At 32.5% G+C, this 20080-nt stretch overlaps 1 protein-coding gene and 1 long non-coding RNA gene across 2 annotated transcripts; one reads left to right on the top strand and one right to left on the bottom strand.

Annotated features, from left to right (window-relative positions):
* Nucleotides 1-6767: 6767 nt before the first annotated feature.
* On the bottom strand, nucleotides 6768-11236 carry LOC105122751 (nuclear transcription factor Y subunit A-10-like). The gene is made up of 4 exons (XM_011022040.1): nucleotides 9402-11236; nucleotides 8889-9001; nucleotides 8241-8405; nucleotides 6768-7591 (listed from the first exon to the last, which is right to left on the bottom strand). Exons 1-4 carry the CDS (start codon nucleotides 9652-9654, stop codon nucleotides 7205-7207), a joined length of 918 nt encoding a protein of 305 aa, XP_011020342.1. The 5' UTR covers nucleotides 9655-11236; the 3' UTR covers nucleotides 6768-7204.
* LOC105122753 (uncharacterized) lies at nucleotides 9617-11640 on the top strand. Its single transcript, XR_841745.1, has 2 exons — nucleotides 9617-9700; nucleotides 11594-11640. It is a non-coding gene; the product is annotated as an uncharacterized LOC105122753 (long non-coding RNA).
* Nucleotides 11641-20080: the final 8440 nt, after the last annotated feature.

The following is a 20080-nucleotide window of genomic DNA, read 5'->3' as shown; positions in this document are numbered from 1 at the left end:
CAGAAGATAAAATTAAAAAAATATTTATTTTATTAATTATTTCAAATAAAAGTAATAATAATTAAAAAAATAATCAAATTTGAATGAAAAATAAATTGAAGAATTGTTTTAAAAATTTAAAGAATTAAACATGAAAATCAAGGAAAAGAAAAAAAAGAATAAAAGAATAAAAAAAAGCCACCAATACCAAATCACAAATTATTTGACCACACACGCCACCTTGTGATGTAGGGGCCGCCTAGACAATTCCATTGTTATCTTGAAAGTTGTTTTTCTATCAGACAACACTGCATGGATTTGCTCAAAGAACGCGAGAAAAATTCATGTGCGTAAACTATTTTTTTAATAATATTATATTTATTAAAATATAAAATTACTTTTTAGTCAAGTTAATTATAACTAAAAATCATGATGAAAATATTTTAAAAAAATCCTAGATGCAAGTTAAAGGAATTTTGCTTATAGGTGTAATTTAAAAATTTTGTTGTACTTTGGAAAAGTAAAATACAAAAAATCTCATGAAATACAGTTAATGAAATCCATCATGTAAAGGTAACTTAATAATTATATTGTGAAAAAAAAGTGAAAAAAAAAGCATGCTTAGTGTCAATCAATCTAATAATAAATGATGAATCATTTTAGAATATTGTTTGGCCTCTAATAGCTAATCCAATTTTTTTTTTTATAGGATAGTTAAAATTATAATTTTATTATTGCAATTCACAATATCATATCATGTGTTTTATGTGCAGTAAAACACTGATTTTTTAGTTTTTTTTTAATTATTATCTATTATAAGGAAATTTTATCATGCTTTTGGAATAATATTCAGATCAATTTCTATACTTTTATCATTTCAAGTTTAATTTAAATAAAATAAAGAATGTAAGAAAAGAATTCTTTACAAATGTAACAATTCGGAGATGGATGGCCTGATTAAAATCTAATTGAAAAAAAAAAAAACCCTTATGTAGATAATCGGAAGATATTCTGGGTGTTAAAAGACTTGGAAAAGGTCAATAGTGACCGACTATTTTAAGAGAGGGGAAGAGATTAGGGACTGTGTCGGAGGAATTAGCAGCTGACTTTAACCTCTTTTAGGTAGGAATCCTTGAATTTTCACCAGCCAATGGCTCCATACCAACTTGATAAAGTTAGTGCGAGTTATCACACAGTGATCATAAAGTAATAAAGAACATTTCCATTTTGATAACTTGGCTCCACACCATGACCAGAAGGTTAGAATCAAGAACAATTCTTTAATTGGAATTTAAATCCACTAGCAAGGGTATCCATTCTTAGAATTATTACATGGTACAAGGTTTGCAACTAAAAGATTCCCCTCTATCTTTTGCCAAATTGATGAAAAGAATCTATCGATTCGCATTAAAGATTAACTTTAATTGGAATGTGAGACCATGTAATATTTTTATTCTTACAGCTGTTTCTTCTTTATAATCTTTAGACTAAATGGTAATAAATCAAATCTCAAATCCTGCTATCAAAGGCTATAATGGTCTTTTTCTCCCGTAACTTTTGCGGTTTTTTTAATTAAAGTTTTGCAAGAAATTTTTTAATGAACCGTGATGTATGATATGATGATTAATTAAATATTTTTAAATTTATAATTCAAATAAAACATAGATCACACCGTACTATACCGAAAACAACCGAAATCTTACTAAATTATCCTTCCGGTTTTTTCATAGTGGCCAAGGCGATCCAAGTGAAGCTGACGGTGGATTGTACAGACAGAAAATCAGGACCATGCCTTTGGAACTGTGGGTGCCATTAGAAATGAACAGAATCAGAAGGTTGTGTTTTGTTCTAGGTAAGTGGGCTAATCAATTTGTCATGACAACTAAGGATCCGTCAAGAGAGAATAACAAATGATTCTGCTTTATTACAAGCTGTTCTTCGAAGATATCTGTGCAAATGGACATCGACAGAGTGCTCGCTAAAAGGACTGGTCAAATTGGCTTGACATGGCATGGTCACCAGAAGTCTGGCGAATTGCATTGCCTTAGTTCGGATCTCAATTGTGCTGTGACAAAGTCACCAGAAGTCTGGCGAATGGCATTGCCTTTGTTCGGATCTCAATTGTGCTGTGACAAAGACATGGAGCTGCACTTGCTATGTTTCTGTTGGAGTCGTCATGGTCCCAGGGTTCCTCTCTGTGGCTCTGCCAGTCATTGATTTGCTGGTCTGGTCTTGTGGTGCAAGCCATGTGAAGAAGCTTCTTATGAAATGCATGCTTTAAGATTTATATCACTAGATATTTGCGAAAACACAACAAAAACAAGAAACTTTTGAGGTTTGATTTGTTCCACGTATTGGGTCCAAAAACATGCCAAAGCTTCGTGGGATGAAGAGGCTTCCTTGCCTTTTGTTTTTGTCCGCGAGTGTTTGAGTCATTTTATACACTGGCGGAACCACAATAAAGATTAGGGAGCAATTGCCTCTTTAATCTTTTTTTTAATATTTTTATTTTAAAATTTTAATATAATAACTTAATAAATTTAATTTTTTTTATTAACTACTACTTGATGCAAGCTTTTCTTCTTTTTTTTCTTGAATTATTATTCCTATCTCTCCTTTTTCTATAAAACTTCTCTTCAAGTCCTAAATTATTAATTACTTCAGTAATATAAATAACTTTTATATATTATATTTTATATTTTAGGTGAGTTTCCTTTATTTTTTAATTTATTCAATTGTCTAATTTTAATTTTACTCCTTAATAATTAGTTATTAAAAATATTAAAGTTTATGATAATTTATAGATTTGTTAAATTAATATATGTATGAACAATATTATATGCATATGAATATGAATTGAAATGAGTTTTGATAAATTAATATATATTTTGTTATGAATTTCATATGAAAAATTATGGTGATCAACTTATTAGTGATTAGAAATAAAATACTGAACAATTCAAAAAATTAAAAACAATAAAAAATATTTATATTTATATTTAACCTACTTGTACAAAACAACAAGTTAACAAAGAATTGTTATCAATAATTTCAATAATCCTTGAAAAATTTAGAAATAGATAAATGAAAATTTAATTGTATATATTGAGAAAGAATATATTTAACAAAATTAATAATAAAGTCATTATGAAACAGTTTTAAAATATAAAAACTTGAAAAAAATAATTATAATATAAGATTTTTTCACTTTAAAAATATTTTTAAATTAATTTTGTTTAACATGAGTTCATACATGTATTTCAAATTGATTTCTCTAAATATAACACATGTCTATATAATATATAATATAAAGCATTTATTAATAACTCTTCCTCTTATTTAAATATTTTTGGCTCCACCACTAACTTCAATTTCTTGTGCTTAAAGTTAATAACTATATAAATTTTTAATAATTTTAAAATTAATAATAATCTCTAAAAAAATAAATTCAAAATCTAAAAAGCTATCTCTTCCCCCCACTCGTGCTGGGACCAGGGAGCAGGATGGTGATAATCTCTAGGATTGCTGGGCAATTTCTTTTCGAGCCCTCGTTCTTCTCCCGTTTAGATCACATTCAACTGAATGTGTTGATTGTATGATCTGCTGGCTTTGATAGGCCATTTGAGTTTTTCATGAGAGGCCCAGGATGCATTGCAAATATAATTAAGAATTACCACTACAACCACCCAATTTCCCAAGATCGCATGAATTATGATAAGACATTCTTGATGGGCTTAGCTACAGCACAAAAAAAGAACACAATGCGAAGGATTGCACATATGACAACCTTTTTCTTTTTGTTTTTTAAGAGCATGTTACAAGTCGAATTGGAATGGGGAGCAAATACTACTTGTATAAATGTAATTAATATTCTGAAATAGAGGAGATTAATGATTCTGACAAATTTAAACTAGCTTTTTACTATCTATAAGGTATTTAGAAGCCATGGTCTTGTATTAACATCAAGATTTCATGAGAAATTTAGAAAATGAGGGAATAACATAAAGAATATGTAGATGTTTTGTGTTCTAGATTTGAGAGTCAGTAGTACTCATTGGAAAAACTTGTGGATCTGAGATAAGCAGAAAGCCCGGAAGTCTATATAAAGAATTTTGATATATTATAGAATAGAGATAAATTAGAAAGAAGCAAGCTATGGTACTTTTCATAGTAGGGTTAGAGGTTGACATAAAATTTTTTATCAAAATTGATTCCAAGGTATTAAAACAAATCTGCAACCTAACTCGATTACAAGAAAACACCTTAACCCCCCTAACCGCAAACTAGGGCTTGGCCTAGTGGTGGACATCATATGAGCAACCAAGGACTCGAACCTGAGACCACATAGGGAGCAAACCCCTTGATCCCAAGCTCTTACCACTTGGCCACCACCTAGATGGTTAAGCTATGGTACTTTTCATAGTAGGGTTAGAGGTTGACATAAAAATTTTTATCAAAATTATTCCAAGGCATTAAAACAAATCTGCAACCTAACTCCATTACAAGAAAACACCCTAACCTCCGGATGTTCTCATTTAAGCCACTACAAACATTCTTCCCAAATTAATACACAAGTTACACAAACCAAACTCAATCCTCACCTAATAACACATAAAAATATATTCTCATCAACCCTTATTATTCCAAGCCCATCCCAAACTGGCCTCTTACCTATACTCTTACTCTAAATTACATTAATCCACCAAATAAGCAACCTATCAATTCAATGAAGAATGGAGATTTAGAGGAAAGAAAAGCAAATGGATTGTGTTTATGGTGTGATGAGAAACTCATACCAAGGCATAAATACAAGAATAAAAAGCTCTACTCACTATGCATTGTTGATCATGAAAGAGACAATGAAGAAGATGCTAACCATGGGCAGGGACTGGATTATGAATAAATCACTCCCCACACTTAAATCAATTCCTTAAAAGGGATCTCAGGTTTTCACACTCGAAGAGTGACGGGGGAGGGTTGACAGACATCCACTCTTCATCATAGTGGACTCTAGCAGCACCCATAACTTCATCATTACACAAGTGGCCAACAAACTACTATGCAACCTTACGACCATCAAGCCATTGACAGTAGCAAATGGTGGGGGCAATGTGTGCATAAATTTCAGATGGAAAATACAAGGGGTTAGCTTTTTAGATAATGCATTTGTTGTGGAGCTAAAAAACTATGGTATGGTACTAGGGATACAATAGGTGGTCATGTTAGACAACATTATAACTAACTACAAAGATTTATGGTTAAGTGGGAGGGTCGGGAAGTAGGACTTAAGGGTGATAATCCTGTTAAGCTACAAACTATTAGATTCGGGCAACTTAACATCCTATTGGATAATTCAAATCAACTAGCAGAGGTCAGTTTGTGCAGTTTAAGATCATGAAAAAAGCTGAAAGGGTGTTGTATTCAGTATCTACTACTCTATCACCTTATGCTGGGATCATACCAGGACATATTCAAAGAACCAAAGGGGTTTCCCCAATCAAAGTCTCCTCGTGATCTATATGAGAGTTATTACACACTAATAAAGCCAACCTGAAATTTTATGTTAGACGAGTCTTCATCTCAGATGAATTTGATGGACTTTTGCCATAACATCTGAACTTTTTGAAGGGTCTCATTGATTCTGACACTTTACCGCTCAATGTTTCACGAGAAATGCTTCAACAACATAGCATCTTAAAAACAATCAAAAAGAGATTTATTAGAAGAACGCAGTTGATATTTTCTGTAAAACTGCTGATGAAGATCTCAATGAGGCAAATGACAAAGACAAGAAAGATGTCGGGAATTCCGGTGAATATGAGGAAAAAAAAGTCAACATGTAAAGTTCTGAAATGAGTTAAAGTTTATCAAAATGGGTATCACTGAGGATTTCGCTCAGCAAAGCTTCTGAGACCCGAAACCACCAAGTTGATGGTAAATTGACATTACTTGATCAGTACATATCATGAACGAAATATGGGCAAAAAGATATCTTATACATAATTGGACCGAACAAGGAGCAATTGGAAAGATCTCTTTACCTTGAGAGGCTGAAGACGCACGTAGGAAACTAGGTGGTACAATCTAAATTACCAGCACTTCCTTGCGAAATAGCCCCTCACCCACAAGCCATCTCACCCACAAGCCATACAGGACAGGAGGATGGTGAAACGAAAAAATCAAGCTACCACTCAAGTCCTGGTTCACTGGAAGGGTCTCTCTTCATCAGATGCCACTTAGGAGTTCGCTGATGATCTTTGTCTAAGACTTCCACAATTTCTCAAGGGCATTTTCAAGGAGGGGAAATTGTTACAGGGAGCAGAAACACAGTTGAATTAAGGAAAAAGAAGCAAAGAATCAATACTAAGCCGAGGACCTTCGACTATTGCAGCTGTTGTTTAGTTATATGCAGAGCATTTATCTTTTCCTTTTAGTTATAAGACCTGACACGAGTAGCTCAATCAGTAATGTTCGGATTCCCTAAGTTGTAGGAAGGCACTTCTGTTACTACTGCATGATTGTAAGAGAATAGAAAGAAAAAACATGGAAAAAAATTAATGAATGTTGAGGAAGGATTCGGGTGAATCATTCTCTTCTCTGTCAGCTTTATCTGCTAATCCCCTTCATCTTCTTCTTGGCTTGGTTACTAACATTTTCTCCTTCCATCACCCCTCGAGAATCTCTTGATTGGTACTCTCCGTGTTGGACTTGCTCCAGAGTATCTCCGGTCAGTTTTTTAGGTTTTATGCATGGAGACTAAATTTAAAACTTCAAGACTGACCATACCATCCACACCATGACAGATGGATTCACAAAAAGATCAATATAATATTCCAAGATTACATGAACTAATTTTACATAAACTGGGAAAAGAAAGTGACAAACAATAAGCCAAGAATGATTTGCCAACGATATATATAGTCTTCCTCACCAAGTGAGTCAGGGTCGATGTTTCTAGCTTTTTCTAAATGGTTATAAACAATCCTTAATGATCGAAGAAACACCTTCAACAGGATGCAAGCAAGAAAGCATAGAGTTGTAAAGACATACGCACAACAAATCCTTACTGCGTCTCAAGAGTGAATAAGCAAACACAATCAAGAGGCGCCTTGATTTCTCAGAGTTCGGTAGAATCCGCCACACCTTTCAGCTAAACGGGCTTTCATACAATTAACAATGCTGGAGAGACCCTAACTCCTTGTGCTGGAAGTTTCAACTGAGAGGCCTACTCAATCACCATAATTTGTTCACGTTGCGATCCCTTTCTCCCACCATCTTTTCTGAAAGTGAAGGAAATTTGGAAAGGTGATACCTGGGAAACTGCGGGGTGCATCCTTTGCTCACATGTCTGATGAGGGTGCATTTGACACAAAGACTCTATTACTTCCGCATCCTTACTCATTGACGAATCAGAGTTTCTGGAAAAGCGAGACGGCACAGGTCCAGAGCTTGATGAGCTGGTAAAGTTTCTTGAAACAGTTTCATCAGAGCTGATATGCTTATCAGGTGCAGTATTATTGGTAGTGTCAGGTTTCTTTGTGTTAAGAAAACGGCCTCCACAACCTCTTGCCCTTCTCATAGCATGTAGATGCCGGGACTCGTGAAGATAAGGCTGTGAAGCATGAGTTAAAACACTGAATGCTCGAAACATAGTCTGGAGCTACATTCACATACTGAAGAATTTTAATTCATAATCTTGCTTGAAGGAACAAATACCATTAGTTTGCCATCTAGTTGGACATTCATATACATCTGATCCTTTTGAGAGGTCACGTCCCCAATAATCGTTTCAGCAAAATCAATGATCACATAAAAGTCACCTTTCCAGGATTGAAAGTTTTAAGTCCTTGTACTTACTGTTTCACAATACGGTGCAAGTACAACATCTATAAGAACAAATATCATTAAATAGCCAGCATGACCGAGTCTTTCAATGCTCACAAAGCATTCTGAGAAACATAGGACTGGAATTCCTCCAAAAAAATTTCTCAGTGAAATAACTACTTCCACCAAATCACTTCCCTCTGAGCAGTTCATGTAACACTTACATATAATGCAAGCACAATCTACTGCCTCTCTCTCTGGAAAAAAATTGTAACTATGGAAGACTTTGAATAAATGTAATTGTCCCGTATCATATATTCTTCACTCATCATCAGGCAACGTATTCAAGTATTGAAACAATAACAAGCAACAAGTAAAAAAATCAGACCAGCACATCCTAACTTGATAAACTCTTGCATGGCCATTGAAAGAGTTACCTTTCTTGTTTTTATAAGTTTTCTTTCTAGCTCAGCCTTAGCGCGTGACTGTCTTCGCCTCAGAATGCCATGGTACTGCTTAGCATTCACATAAACAGGTTCTTCTGCCATTTCATGGGGTAACACCATTCTAGCAGGATTTGGCCCAGCATATTGAGAATGAACCTACAGCAACCCAAATGTTTGTGATCATAGTGCACCACTCAAGAAAACATTATTTCTTACTTCTCCGATGAACTGTTAAATGATGTATAACTTTTCTAGAAAAGCTTTAAGCACGACCTCCAAAAATTTTATAGCTAAAAATGTATACAATACAGCGAAAAATATTCACACTTTTACATATTTGGATCTTGTTAGCAAAATAACTTATTTAGCAGATGCATCTAATGCAACTCAAGCTACAAGGACACCTACCAAACACCAATATGTCTTGCCAAACCTTCTTTCAAAAAAGAGTAAAACAAAGCCTTCAGCAAGGAAGTAGTGTAATCTTATCAATGCTTAGTGATGTAAGCAAGCTTACCATCGTATGTTTTCTTATTTCTGCACGTAAACAGCTTCCAAGTGCTAATAATTTGCTTATAATTAGATGTGTCCATGCATGAGAGAGGCACAGAGAGAGAGAGAGAGAGAGAGAGAGATTACAATTGAGTGGCCAACAAGTTCCAGCTGGGTAGATGGACCAAGGTATACACCCATAGCTGGAATCGTTTTGGATGCAGTTTGCTGAGGATGGTGATGGTCTCCGTATTTTCCATCTGCCAGAAAAAGTAAAATCTCCATTAGTATCATAATACAAAGTATATCTTCCCTTGGAGGGCAAGGCACGAAGTCCTTACAGAATTCAATAGTTTTCATAAGCAACTACTTGAGAAAATGACAAATAAAGCAGACAAGTAACAGCTGCATGCCAAATTTAGAAGTACGATATTGCCCACTGAGTGTGAGATTTTAGTACTGCCTCAATGTTTAAACGTTCAGCAACAGAGTATCATGCAAGGCACTCTTTAACTCTATCCCATCTCACCTAAATGTAATAGAAAGATGATTGATCAACTGAATGTCATCTAAAAGTCAGTTATGTCCTTAAACTTCAGGGAGTAAGCTTACGTTTAGAATCATTCCAATAAGGTCCTTCAAACAAAATTCTAAAATCACCTGATTCTGACACTGCATTGAGTTGTTTTTCTTTATAAGCAACAGTTCCTCCATCCATTTGGACATTGCCATGTGGTTTGCTGGCCTTGGTCCCTAAACCATCATCTGTGGATTCTTGAAGAGACAAGTTTTTCGTACTTTCCCCCAAGACATTTGAGAAGATAGCATCATGCCCTATACTACACCACCAAGGTTTGGAAGGGGATGAGAGTGGATAATTGGTCGTCACAGTGCTGTCCAATGTTTTCTGCATGCTGCTTGCTAAGTAAAAACAACAATCTCCTGGACTGTTGTTCAAAATGTACAAGCAAGAGATCCCAAGTCAATACACTTTCATACGAATAGAAAAGACTCGCGAACACAAAATCAGCTGAACACATTCAAAAATAAATTGAAAGCTTCTAAAGTGTATACAAGAAGTCAGTAGCACACATATATAGCAGGAAAAAAAGAAGACTGAACATTCCAAGGGGAAAAGGCAACAACCATAATGACAACAACATTGTTGATGGAGTACATGACAAAGAGGAAAAATTAAAACTTAATGCAAGAGTCTGGAGACCCTGGCTAAAATTCTAAATAGGGAAAGCGTCAGAAAGATATGAAGGCTTAGAAACTTTACTACAATATGACCGCACATATGCATTCTACTAAGTTTAAAATGACTCTCGGGAAAAGCACAAAAATCGAACCTAGTCTTGTGTTTGAACAACTACCACTCTTCCAAGGACCAAGCAAGTCTAGACGAGACCTCAAAAAACAAGACAGCTTTGCTATGACAGACTGCTAAATTTTGCATAGCAAGAACATTGGATTTTCCTTAAATGTAGGCTTCTTGATTTAATTAATTATTTCATAAACACAAGCCCAATCTCAATTCATACTTTCATATAAACATAAAAATTAAAAAAAAAAAGCCTGAAAAATTTTTAACTCACTTTGATGAACTTGTGAACAGATCAATCACAGCTAAGAATGACCTCTTATGATCACAATTTTCACCGTTGCGTTAACACGCTTCATAAAAAATCATGAATGTCTACTACTTCAATCAAGAATTCAACTGATTCTAACTCAAGAACAAGTTCGTCAACAGAATCCCTGCGCATAACATGTTACACGAACTCATAAAACAATTTAGGTGGCGTTTGGCATGACTTCCCTTTTGAGTCAGAAATTCTGCTTAACACAGAAGTTGAAATCAAAATTTCTGTAAATTCATATCGACTAAACAGTTTGTTAACCCGTGAAAGGTGAGAATGATAGCGACTTGAAGCCTTATTTTTTCCTTTGTTTGTGTGATTCTGTTAGAAAGCATATATAAGTCAGCTTCTTAATTATTACTCAAGAGAAACTTTTTCTTTTTTGATAAATTACTCAAAAGTAACCTATCAAACTATACTCGAAGCAAAAATCTTAGAGTATATGCATTTTTAATTTGTAGTCAAACTAAATAAATAAGCTCGACAGCAAACTCGGACTTGTTTAGCAGCCAACTCATGTCTGGTTCACTCGGAGATTGAGATCATACCAGGAAGAAGGCTCTTGTTCCGATTCGAAATCAAATTCAGATTAAAGTTCTTTAAAATTAAATCAAATTAACACGTAGTTAAATCTCAAGCCTAAAAAGGGAATACATTTTTTCCTATATAAAACACTACAGTACTTCAAGATATCAATTGTTTATTTAATAATTTTACCAGCTTATCCAAAAAATTAACACACACACACAAAACCATGCAAACAGAGGAAAAAAAATATCGTACGATCAGATATTCAGACTGTTATTAAAAAAAAATCTAAAATTGCAGAAAAATGTATAGCACACAAACACCAACTTAAATACAATACATACGGATATAAAGTATAAATACATGCATGCATGCACATATATATATATATATAGAGGAACGGAGGGACGGGGGTGGGAGGGAGGGAGCGTCGTAAATATCCTCTTTTGATTGATTAATTATTTATCTTCGATCCAGGACGTCTGAGTTCTTTAAACATTTCACAAAATTGTCAACTGTCCAAAAATTGTTCAAAAAGACTAGCATGAATTAATTTCAAATTACAAAGAATAAATAGCAAAAAGAATACAAGAAATAATAAATTGGGTTGGCAGAGGTAATCATATTTTAACCTTGAAAATAAAATTAAGCAGACGTAAATCAACAGTAACGAGCACTTACTCTGAGAGTACTAGCTACAGGCTTTGTTTGGGCTCGAGAGAGTGTGATAAAAAGAAGAAATCGATTAACAAGAGCAAGAAGAGGATTAAGGTTGTGATCTGTGAATGCTTAATCACATGGAGTGAAGAGCGCGGGCGGACGAGAAAGCCAAAAATAAGGATTTATTAAGGGGAAGGGAAGGGAAGGATTTTTTTTTAAATTTAATGATGTTTGGAAGGAAGGGGAAAACGGTGACGTAAATAATGTCGCTTTCTCTTCTCCTCTTCCTCCCGCTCGATTTGGTTAACGGACAATGGGGAACCTTGTTATTTTTTCTTATGACGTCAATGTCCTTCGTCCCCTTGGAATTACGCAATCACCCTTACGTGCCGCTCCTTTTCCCTTTCTCCTCCACCACCCCGAGATATTTTGCTGTCTCTTCTACCATGGATGTCAAACCCGGGCAACTGACCTGAAAAGACCCCTAATTATTGCGTTATCGGTTAATTTAAATTATATATATACATATATTTGAGTTCTGGTAGTTTTGATAAAATTAATTAATCGGATTATATATCAACTTGTCTCTTTAATAGAGTCAATATTTTATTTTTAATTTAAAATGTAATCAAATCAAATTTAAAATTTTATTCTCGAGTTTTTCAAATTAATTTATCATAGTAGGTTTTAATAATTATGCTTTTTTCACCGTAAAGTGATTTTTTTTTCTATTTATACATATTGGCTGCAATGAATTCTTGCATGGAAATACAATAAATTCATTTTTTTAATCCAGCCTGTATAGGCACTTTAGAATAATGCGTTGCTAATATTTTGCATGTATGTATAAACAGTGCATACTATGCTTTAGGTTAGTAAGAAAATGCGTGTTTAATCATTAAAATACGTTGGTTTTGTCATTTAAAAAGAATGTCGGTTTCATCTTTGTATTTATTATACTTGTATTGGATCTTGAGAGATTTACCAGCTGGGACTTGCATTGTATAGGAAAGCATATAATATAATAAGGGCCTAATTCTTTGACTTCGTAGTTTTACAAAAAAAAAAAAAAAATGTTACGGGGGGTTTTATTGATGAAAGCAGAATCAAGATTGCGAACATCAAATTCACTAAGAAATTGGAGGGAGGGATATTCCATCCAAGTCCAAGATTAATGTTCCAGTTTTTTTTCAAATGGAGGAAGTTTTTTTTCTCTTTTTTTTTCAAACAACATCATTTTAAATAAAAAAAAATAATTGATATAAGTTAATCTCTTGACTCTCTGTTTATCTATGTAGTTGATGATGTGAGTCACGGGTTAAATTGAATTTCAAAGCTATATTCTAAAGAGCAGAGAGTGCACTTCGATTTTATAGTCTTATTGTTAGTTCGTTATTATTACATGTCAGATTAATTTTTTAATATAATAAAAAATATTGAGAGTATAACAAAACTATTTTATATTGTTATTAAAATTATTTAGCCTAAATCAATAAAAAAAAAACTTCATAGTCCAACTTATTGCCCAACCTAGATTTAAAATTTAAACTGTGTGAAAGTTTTATCAACATATATCATCCAGTTGATTTGCTCTGTTTAAAAGAAATCTAATCAATTATAAAAAAATATTTGAGGATAAAATTGCTAAAAAAAACTATGAAATTAACAAAACAAAATTACCTCAACATGATTACTTGCCTAGCTGAATTTATTACTTGCCTAGCTGAATTTATAATTAAATTGTATAGGAATTGCTTTAATATAATTTAGTTGGTTTAAAAATAACCTAATTGGTCATTTAAAAAATTTAAAAAATAAATAAATAAACTAAACTAAAAAAATAGAGTGAAATAAAAAAATAAAGTGAAGCTGCTGATCTTAACATAAATATTGAAGCTTAATAGTCCATGTTTTTATAATATAGAAGATAATTTGGGATTTTTTTTTGTAAATTTAAAAAATTTTAATTTACATTTAACTGATTAGGGGATGAATCATATTGTATATATAATAATTTTTAAAAGCATACGTCCATTATGTGGTTAAATTGTAATATATATATATAACATTTACCCTCTCGAAACCTAGTAAGAAAAATACTGCCAGCCAGCTTCAACCCTTTTTTCGAGTGCAGAGAGAAAAAAAAGGTCAAGAAAAAAAAAAGTGACGAAATTTTGATGTGGATTGTCACGAATCTACAGGTTTGTGAGCAAAAATGCATGATGATAGATTTTATCCCCGCGCGATACCACAGGTTTGTAATATGTTCATGTATCGTTGTGGATTTGTTAAAAAAATTATATAAAAAAGTTATATATAAAAAAATTATTATAATTCTTTTTTTAAAAAAATTATAAAATTAAAATTTTAATTAATTTAATATTTAAAAAATAAAATGAATAAGAAAAATTTTAAAAAAATCATAACAAAAAAATCATGTAGAGAAATATTGTAGCAATCTACAATGTTTTAAAGAAAAAAACAAAATTAAATTATCAATCAACTTAACATGAAAAAAATAAAATCAACAAAAATAAAAGAAAAAAAACTATGCAGAGAAATATTATAGCAATCTATAATGTTTTATGAGAAAATTTATAATTGTAATTTTCAATCTGCTCAATATTAAAAATAATAAAATTTTAAAAAAATCACAACAAAAAAAGTCACGTGAGGAAACATTGTAACAATTCACAATATTTAAAAAAAAACTAAGAAGCTAAATTTTCAATTATTTTAATATGAAAAAAATAAAATTGATAAAGACAATTCTGAAAAAAAAAATCATAAAAAAACCATGTAAAAAAATATTGTAGCAATCCATAGTGTTTTCAAGAAAAAAAACTGTAAAACTAAATTTTCAACTATTTTCATATTAAAAAAATAAAATCAACAAAAACAATTCTGAAAAAAATAAAAATAAAAAAGAAGAAGAAGAAGACAATTTAAAAAAAATAAAAAAAAATGTGGGAAAAGTTAAAGTTGTATTTTCAATCAGTTCAATATTAAAAAAAAAAACTCGACAAAGATAATTCAAAAAAATATATATAGGAAAACACTATCGCAAACAAAAATATATCTAGAAACATTATAACAATCCATAATATTTTAAATAAAAAACAACGAAACAAAATTTTTAGCCAGCTCGATACGAAAAATAAAATTAACAAAGATTATTTTTCTAAAAAAACAATTTATAAAAATATTATATAAAAAAATATTGTAGTAATTTATAATATTTTAAAGAAAAAAATACATAACTAAATTTTTTATCAATTTAATATTAAAAAATCAATAAAAAATATTTTAAAAAATATAAATAATTTTAAAAAAATTATAAATCCCCGAAAAAAAAATGTGGCGTAGAAAAAACTACAGTATTGTTTCTACCCCATTTAGAGTATGAGGTAATTTGTCTCCTCAATGGCCACTAAAAACAAAGACCGGGGCATATTCGTCAAAAAAACAAACCAACCAGTGACGCAGACTTATGGTTCCAGAACTTCCAGTCTCCTCTTCTAACCGTCAACTTTAAGTTTGCATGTCCTCACTCACTCAACACAATTCCGCAACGTGTCCACAACTGGCCCCACAAAAGCACGGCTAATTTGAAAATTTGGCAAGTGGGCCCCAATTAAGCACCGGATCGAACTCCACGTGGTCCACCAAGTCCACGCACACAGTTTTTTTTCCATTTTTTGATGGCGATAATTAACGTCCCACGTAACTGCACTGCGCCGTTACGCTGTCGTGGAGTTAGGCAACCGGGGAGGTAAGTGAGTGGTCCTGTTAGACGACAAGCACGGATCTCTATGACGGAGACCGTCAAATTCCACGTGTCCTCCTGGAGACACGGGGTCAATTATACGCCGTTTCTAAATCCATTAGAGAGGAGCCACGTGGTAGGCAGTGGAGGCTTTGGGAAGGTAAAAGTAGACAGCTCATTGGAGACACAAGTATTGGTTCCTCGAGTACTAAATTATGGGCTTGCAAAAAATCTGAACACCTTGCCCATGAACCATCATCATCCATTCATCTTGCATGTGGTCAGAAATCATGATAAAGATTAAAAGGTATTACATGGACCTTATTTTACGGGATCATTTCAATTCAATAAATAAAAAACTCGGTGTATGATGATGTATTTTTAAAGATTTAATAGTTATTTTTATCCTCGAAGAAATCCAAACCACCAATATAAACTACATGATTTAATATTTATATATTATCCTCGTTAATACAAGGCTTTCGTTTGGATTTCATCAAAATCTTATGAAATTGAAGTTCAGAGTGCTTTAAACCCTATCATGTCCTACGTGTGGAGTTCTGAGATATAAACACACCTGGATAATTTTCATTGAATATTTTAAGAGAGGTCCAGATGTACGTGATGTCATTAAATATTTTAATATTTGAAGTACAAGATCAGACCTTGCCATGGCAAGTGTACACGTACATTTTTTATGTGTAGGGTCTCAATTGAATAGGGACAGGGACAGGGACAGAGACGCACCTAGAAAGATACGAGAGACTGAAAATCTTGCCCCTAATGGAGCCAAGGTTGATGTCAGCACGATGCTAGAAGAGGCAGCCCATTAGGTATAAGTTTTTGCAGCTTCAAATCAAGGCAAAGGCTCATGGATCCTTAATTCGAGTATTTTATCTTATTATTTATTTGGTAGATATATAAGTTGGTACGAATACTTATAATTAAACAAAAAAAAGCTCATATTAAGCTGTTACCGCTGCCAAATACATTTGCTAATCTCAATAATTATTTGCAGCTTTTGAGCTCGGATGATCCATGGATGTGCCCCCTCTGGCCTACAATGGAATAGATATTGGCATCAGACAGAAGCTCTCTGTGCTTCTATGAGCATGAAAGGAGCTGCTGGAAACTTTCTTAATGTAAATTCACCAATGCTTCAGAAATGAGAAAAGAATTATGTGTATCTACTAATAAATAAATCTGTTTTCATTATATCACGAGGAGCATAAAATATATATATATATATATATATATATATCGATGTGCTTCTATATTATAATAATCCAGTCCGATCTGCTTCTTGCGTTTGTTTACACCAATCATCTGCCCCATCGCATGTTTGTAGAAGCAGGCGACATCTTTTGCTTATGGTCATTGATGAACATCTATGGGTATTAATTCAGCTCCCATAATGCAGTAGAAATAGAGTCAGATTATTTGTCTACAGGTGAGATTATCTTTTTTTTAAAATAAAAAAAATATTCAGATGTTGTTATTATATTTTTTAATAAAAAAATCAACCATGAATTTTATATCCGACACATATTAAAATATATTAATTTTTAAAATATTAAAATAATTATATATTAAACAATATTATTTAAAATTATTAGGATGGTGACACTATAGATCGACTTGGACTAACATGCTAAATTTCTAATTCAAGTTATAAAAGGGTGATAACCGTATAAAAATCAATTGAAATAAATTATAAAACTTAAATTTTAATTAAAATTAACTTGTTAAACTCTAAATACAGATTATGAGATTATGATAATTTTAAAAAAACACAAATTAAAAAAATTATGATGATTAATTTCCAACAAATATAATATTGATAGATGAGATTATAAAATAAATTAAATTGATGAAATTAACATGATTTAACAAAAATAAATTTAAAAAATATTATAGAACTTAATTTTTAAATAATTTTATATTAAATAATAAAAAAATTAAAGAAGAAGAAGAAGAAGAATGGGTAGTTATATAATGAAATTGAAAATTTAAAAAAAAAAAGCATTTTTGAAACAGTAATTTGTGATTTGTAAGTGTTGGTATAATGATTTTTTAATATCTATTTTAACTTTTTGTGGCAACAGTGATATCTATGTCTTTTAGTTTTTTGTTAATAATAAATTAATAATAACAATAACAACATATAGTCTTCCTTGATTTATTTTTTTGGCAAGCATTAGTCACGGCTATGCTATTTCTTGATAGTTTAGCCGCCGTAACTGCACCAACCGGAGTGAACATTTACGCTGCTAGCTTTCTGATACCAATACTTGTTTTACACTCTTGCCGGAGGACGTAGGGGCAACTGCTACATGCATTCTGTTGCAGGCATTTCTACTAGTAATCTTGAAAGTTTCCCAGTCTGAAAACTTCTATTCATGATTTTTATTAATCTAGTAGTGTTATTACTTCGGATTTCAGTTCATATATATGGTTCTAATCAACTGTGTACCTGGTTTCCACTACCAAGTAGTGAACCTGGCAATCACTGCGTCTCACACCATTGTTTGGAGACTGTGAGCTTGTATGCCAGAAGCCATTTTCTCATTCATGGACACTACTCGTACGGTCCTGTTGATGGCACAATTCAAACATAGACTAAAGGTCCCGAAGAGGCTGGATTCGTCATTATTCATCCTCAAGCCGAGTCCTTTAGGCTCCTAATTTCTTAGTAGCAGGTCACAGAAACACCCCGAAAGGAAATAAAAAGCGTGGGGAAAGGGATCGTTTTTCTTGGTAGGCCTCTGGAGGGGAAAGGGGCTTACGAAAAGATGGTAGAGTTATGGTCCATAGGTACTTTGGGCTAATTGCTTTAATTACCTCTTCGATATAAGTGTGAATAGCAAATTCAAGAAAGACATTTTTGTCAGCATCAATGGACCAAAATCTGCTGGTCTTCTATGGCAGGCCAATTCTTTCATGAAGATTGCTCTCAAAGATTAGCTAATCAAGTCTAATAACTTGGAGCTAATTAAGTTGAACAAATCATAGTTCTCATAGCCGAATCTGGAGTAACCCAGAAAAGATTATCAGGTCTAGATCAATTGCTGAAAACGTGGCAAGCATTGTGTCGTGGTCATTTAGAAAAGTAAGAAAAATCCAAGATTTTGAATGAAATATTTAATAAATTTAGATAATTTAATAACATAATTAAAAAGAAAATACTAATAGTAAATAAAAAGAAACAAAATTATTGGAAGAAAAATAAAGAAAAATATGTTAGAAAGTCATTATAACTTTTTCATAAAAATTATGTTACCACAAAAAAAAATATATTAAAAAAAACTATATTAAAATGATGTTAATACTGTTGTGAAAAACTACATAACAACATTAAAAAAAAATCATACATATTATAAAAATAATTACTCGTGAAATAAACTAAATAAAATATTATCAATTCATGTTTATATTTAATTAATTAAATAAATTTAATTAAAAAAATCTATTTAAAAAAACAAATATTTTAAAAAAAATCTATTTAAAAAAACAAATATTAATAAAGAATCCTAGTTTTTACACCTTATTAGCAAGCATATACTAAATCAATATCAAGTTAATCAAATCACTGAAAATAAAATCGAGTCTACTAAAATTCATCTAGTCAATGTAATGTTCAATTTAATTAAAAATCAAGTGTAAATCAAGCTCCCCCGAATCTGGAATTTTTCAGATCTAACCCACCGATCAGGTTTAGCACCAGACACGCGAAACAAATAATTTCATTCCGCGAGCAAAACAAATTCACGCTAAAATGTGGAGATTCCCTTCACGTGTCCTGTCCTGTCCTGTCATGTCATGTCAATGAAATGATACGATAACACGCACAAGGTTCTTCGTTGGATTCTATGGAATCCATGCACAACTTACCATGTTTTGGATGCTTTGGTTTGGTTCCACTTCCACCTGACACCATGATCCAACCCACCACCCAAGCCTCTCTCTTCCATGATGACTTTGCCAGCGGTGGAAGAGCCTTGAACACAGACTAGATCGATTGATTCTCACCCTTTACTCACTCAGTCACTCACTGTATCAAACAAGACTTTGGTTAGCTCTTTACTAACTTCTTTAATCATAGAATATCTACCAGTCAAATCTTAGAATAATCCTAACCATAATTCAATTTTTTTGTTGGATTCGAGAAACAATTTAACGTGATCGTACTTTATTCATCAGACGATAAAGTAAGCATAGTTTTGAATTTGCATGTATAAGAACTGATCTCAAAATATTATATTACCTCTCGAAAACTAAACTAACACAAATTAAAGAAGACTTCATGGGGGTTATATATATAAATGGATTTGAGACCTTGAGATACATCTGGACTTATTAACAGACATCTTGTTGTGTGAGTGTGTGTGTGTGTTAGCCACAGCTCTGCCGATCAAATTAAGGTGCAGTAGCACCGTAAAGAGGACTGGCACTTTAACTAATAAATTACGGAAAACTGCATGTTTACATGTTAACATGAGAATGAGGACTCAGAGAATTGAGCAGTACTATGATTATTATATCAACATGCCAAGATTAGACAAGTAACTGTTGGTGGAGGAAAGTGGAAAGGAAGAAGAATATCCAATCATCAAGGTCACACGAAAAAGAAGCTTTTCTTTCTTTCTTTTTCTTTCCTGGTTGACCCTGTAAAGCAACGCTCGCAAGGAAGAAAAGAAAACACAGTTTCGTCAAGGCTTCTGATGGAGCTGGCTATGGCTGTT

Source organism: Populus euphratica, unplaced genomic scaffold (assembly GCF_000495115.2).
Source record: "Populus euphratica unplaced genomic scaffold, PopEup_1.0 scaffold20.1, whole genome shotgun sequence".
Lineage (NCBI taxonomy): Eukaryota > Viridiplantae > Streptophyta > Magnoliopsida > Malpighiales > Salicaceae > Populus > Populus euphratica.
Note: the sequence above shows the minus strand (reverse complement) of the source record. Positions and strands in the feature narration are given on the sequence as shown.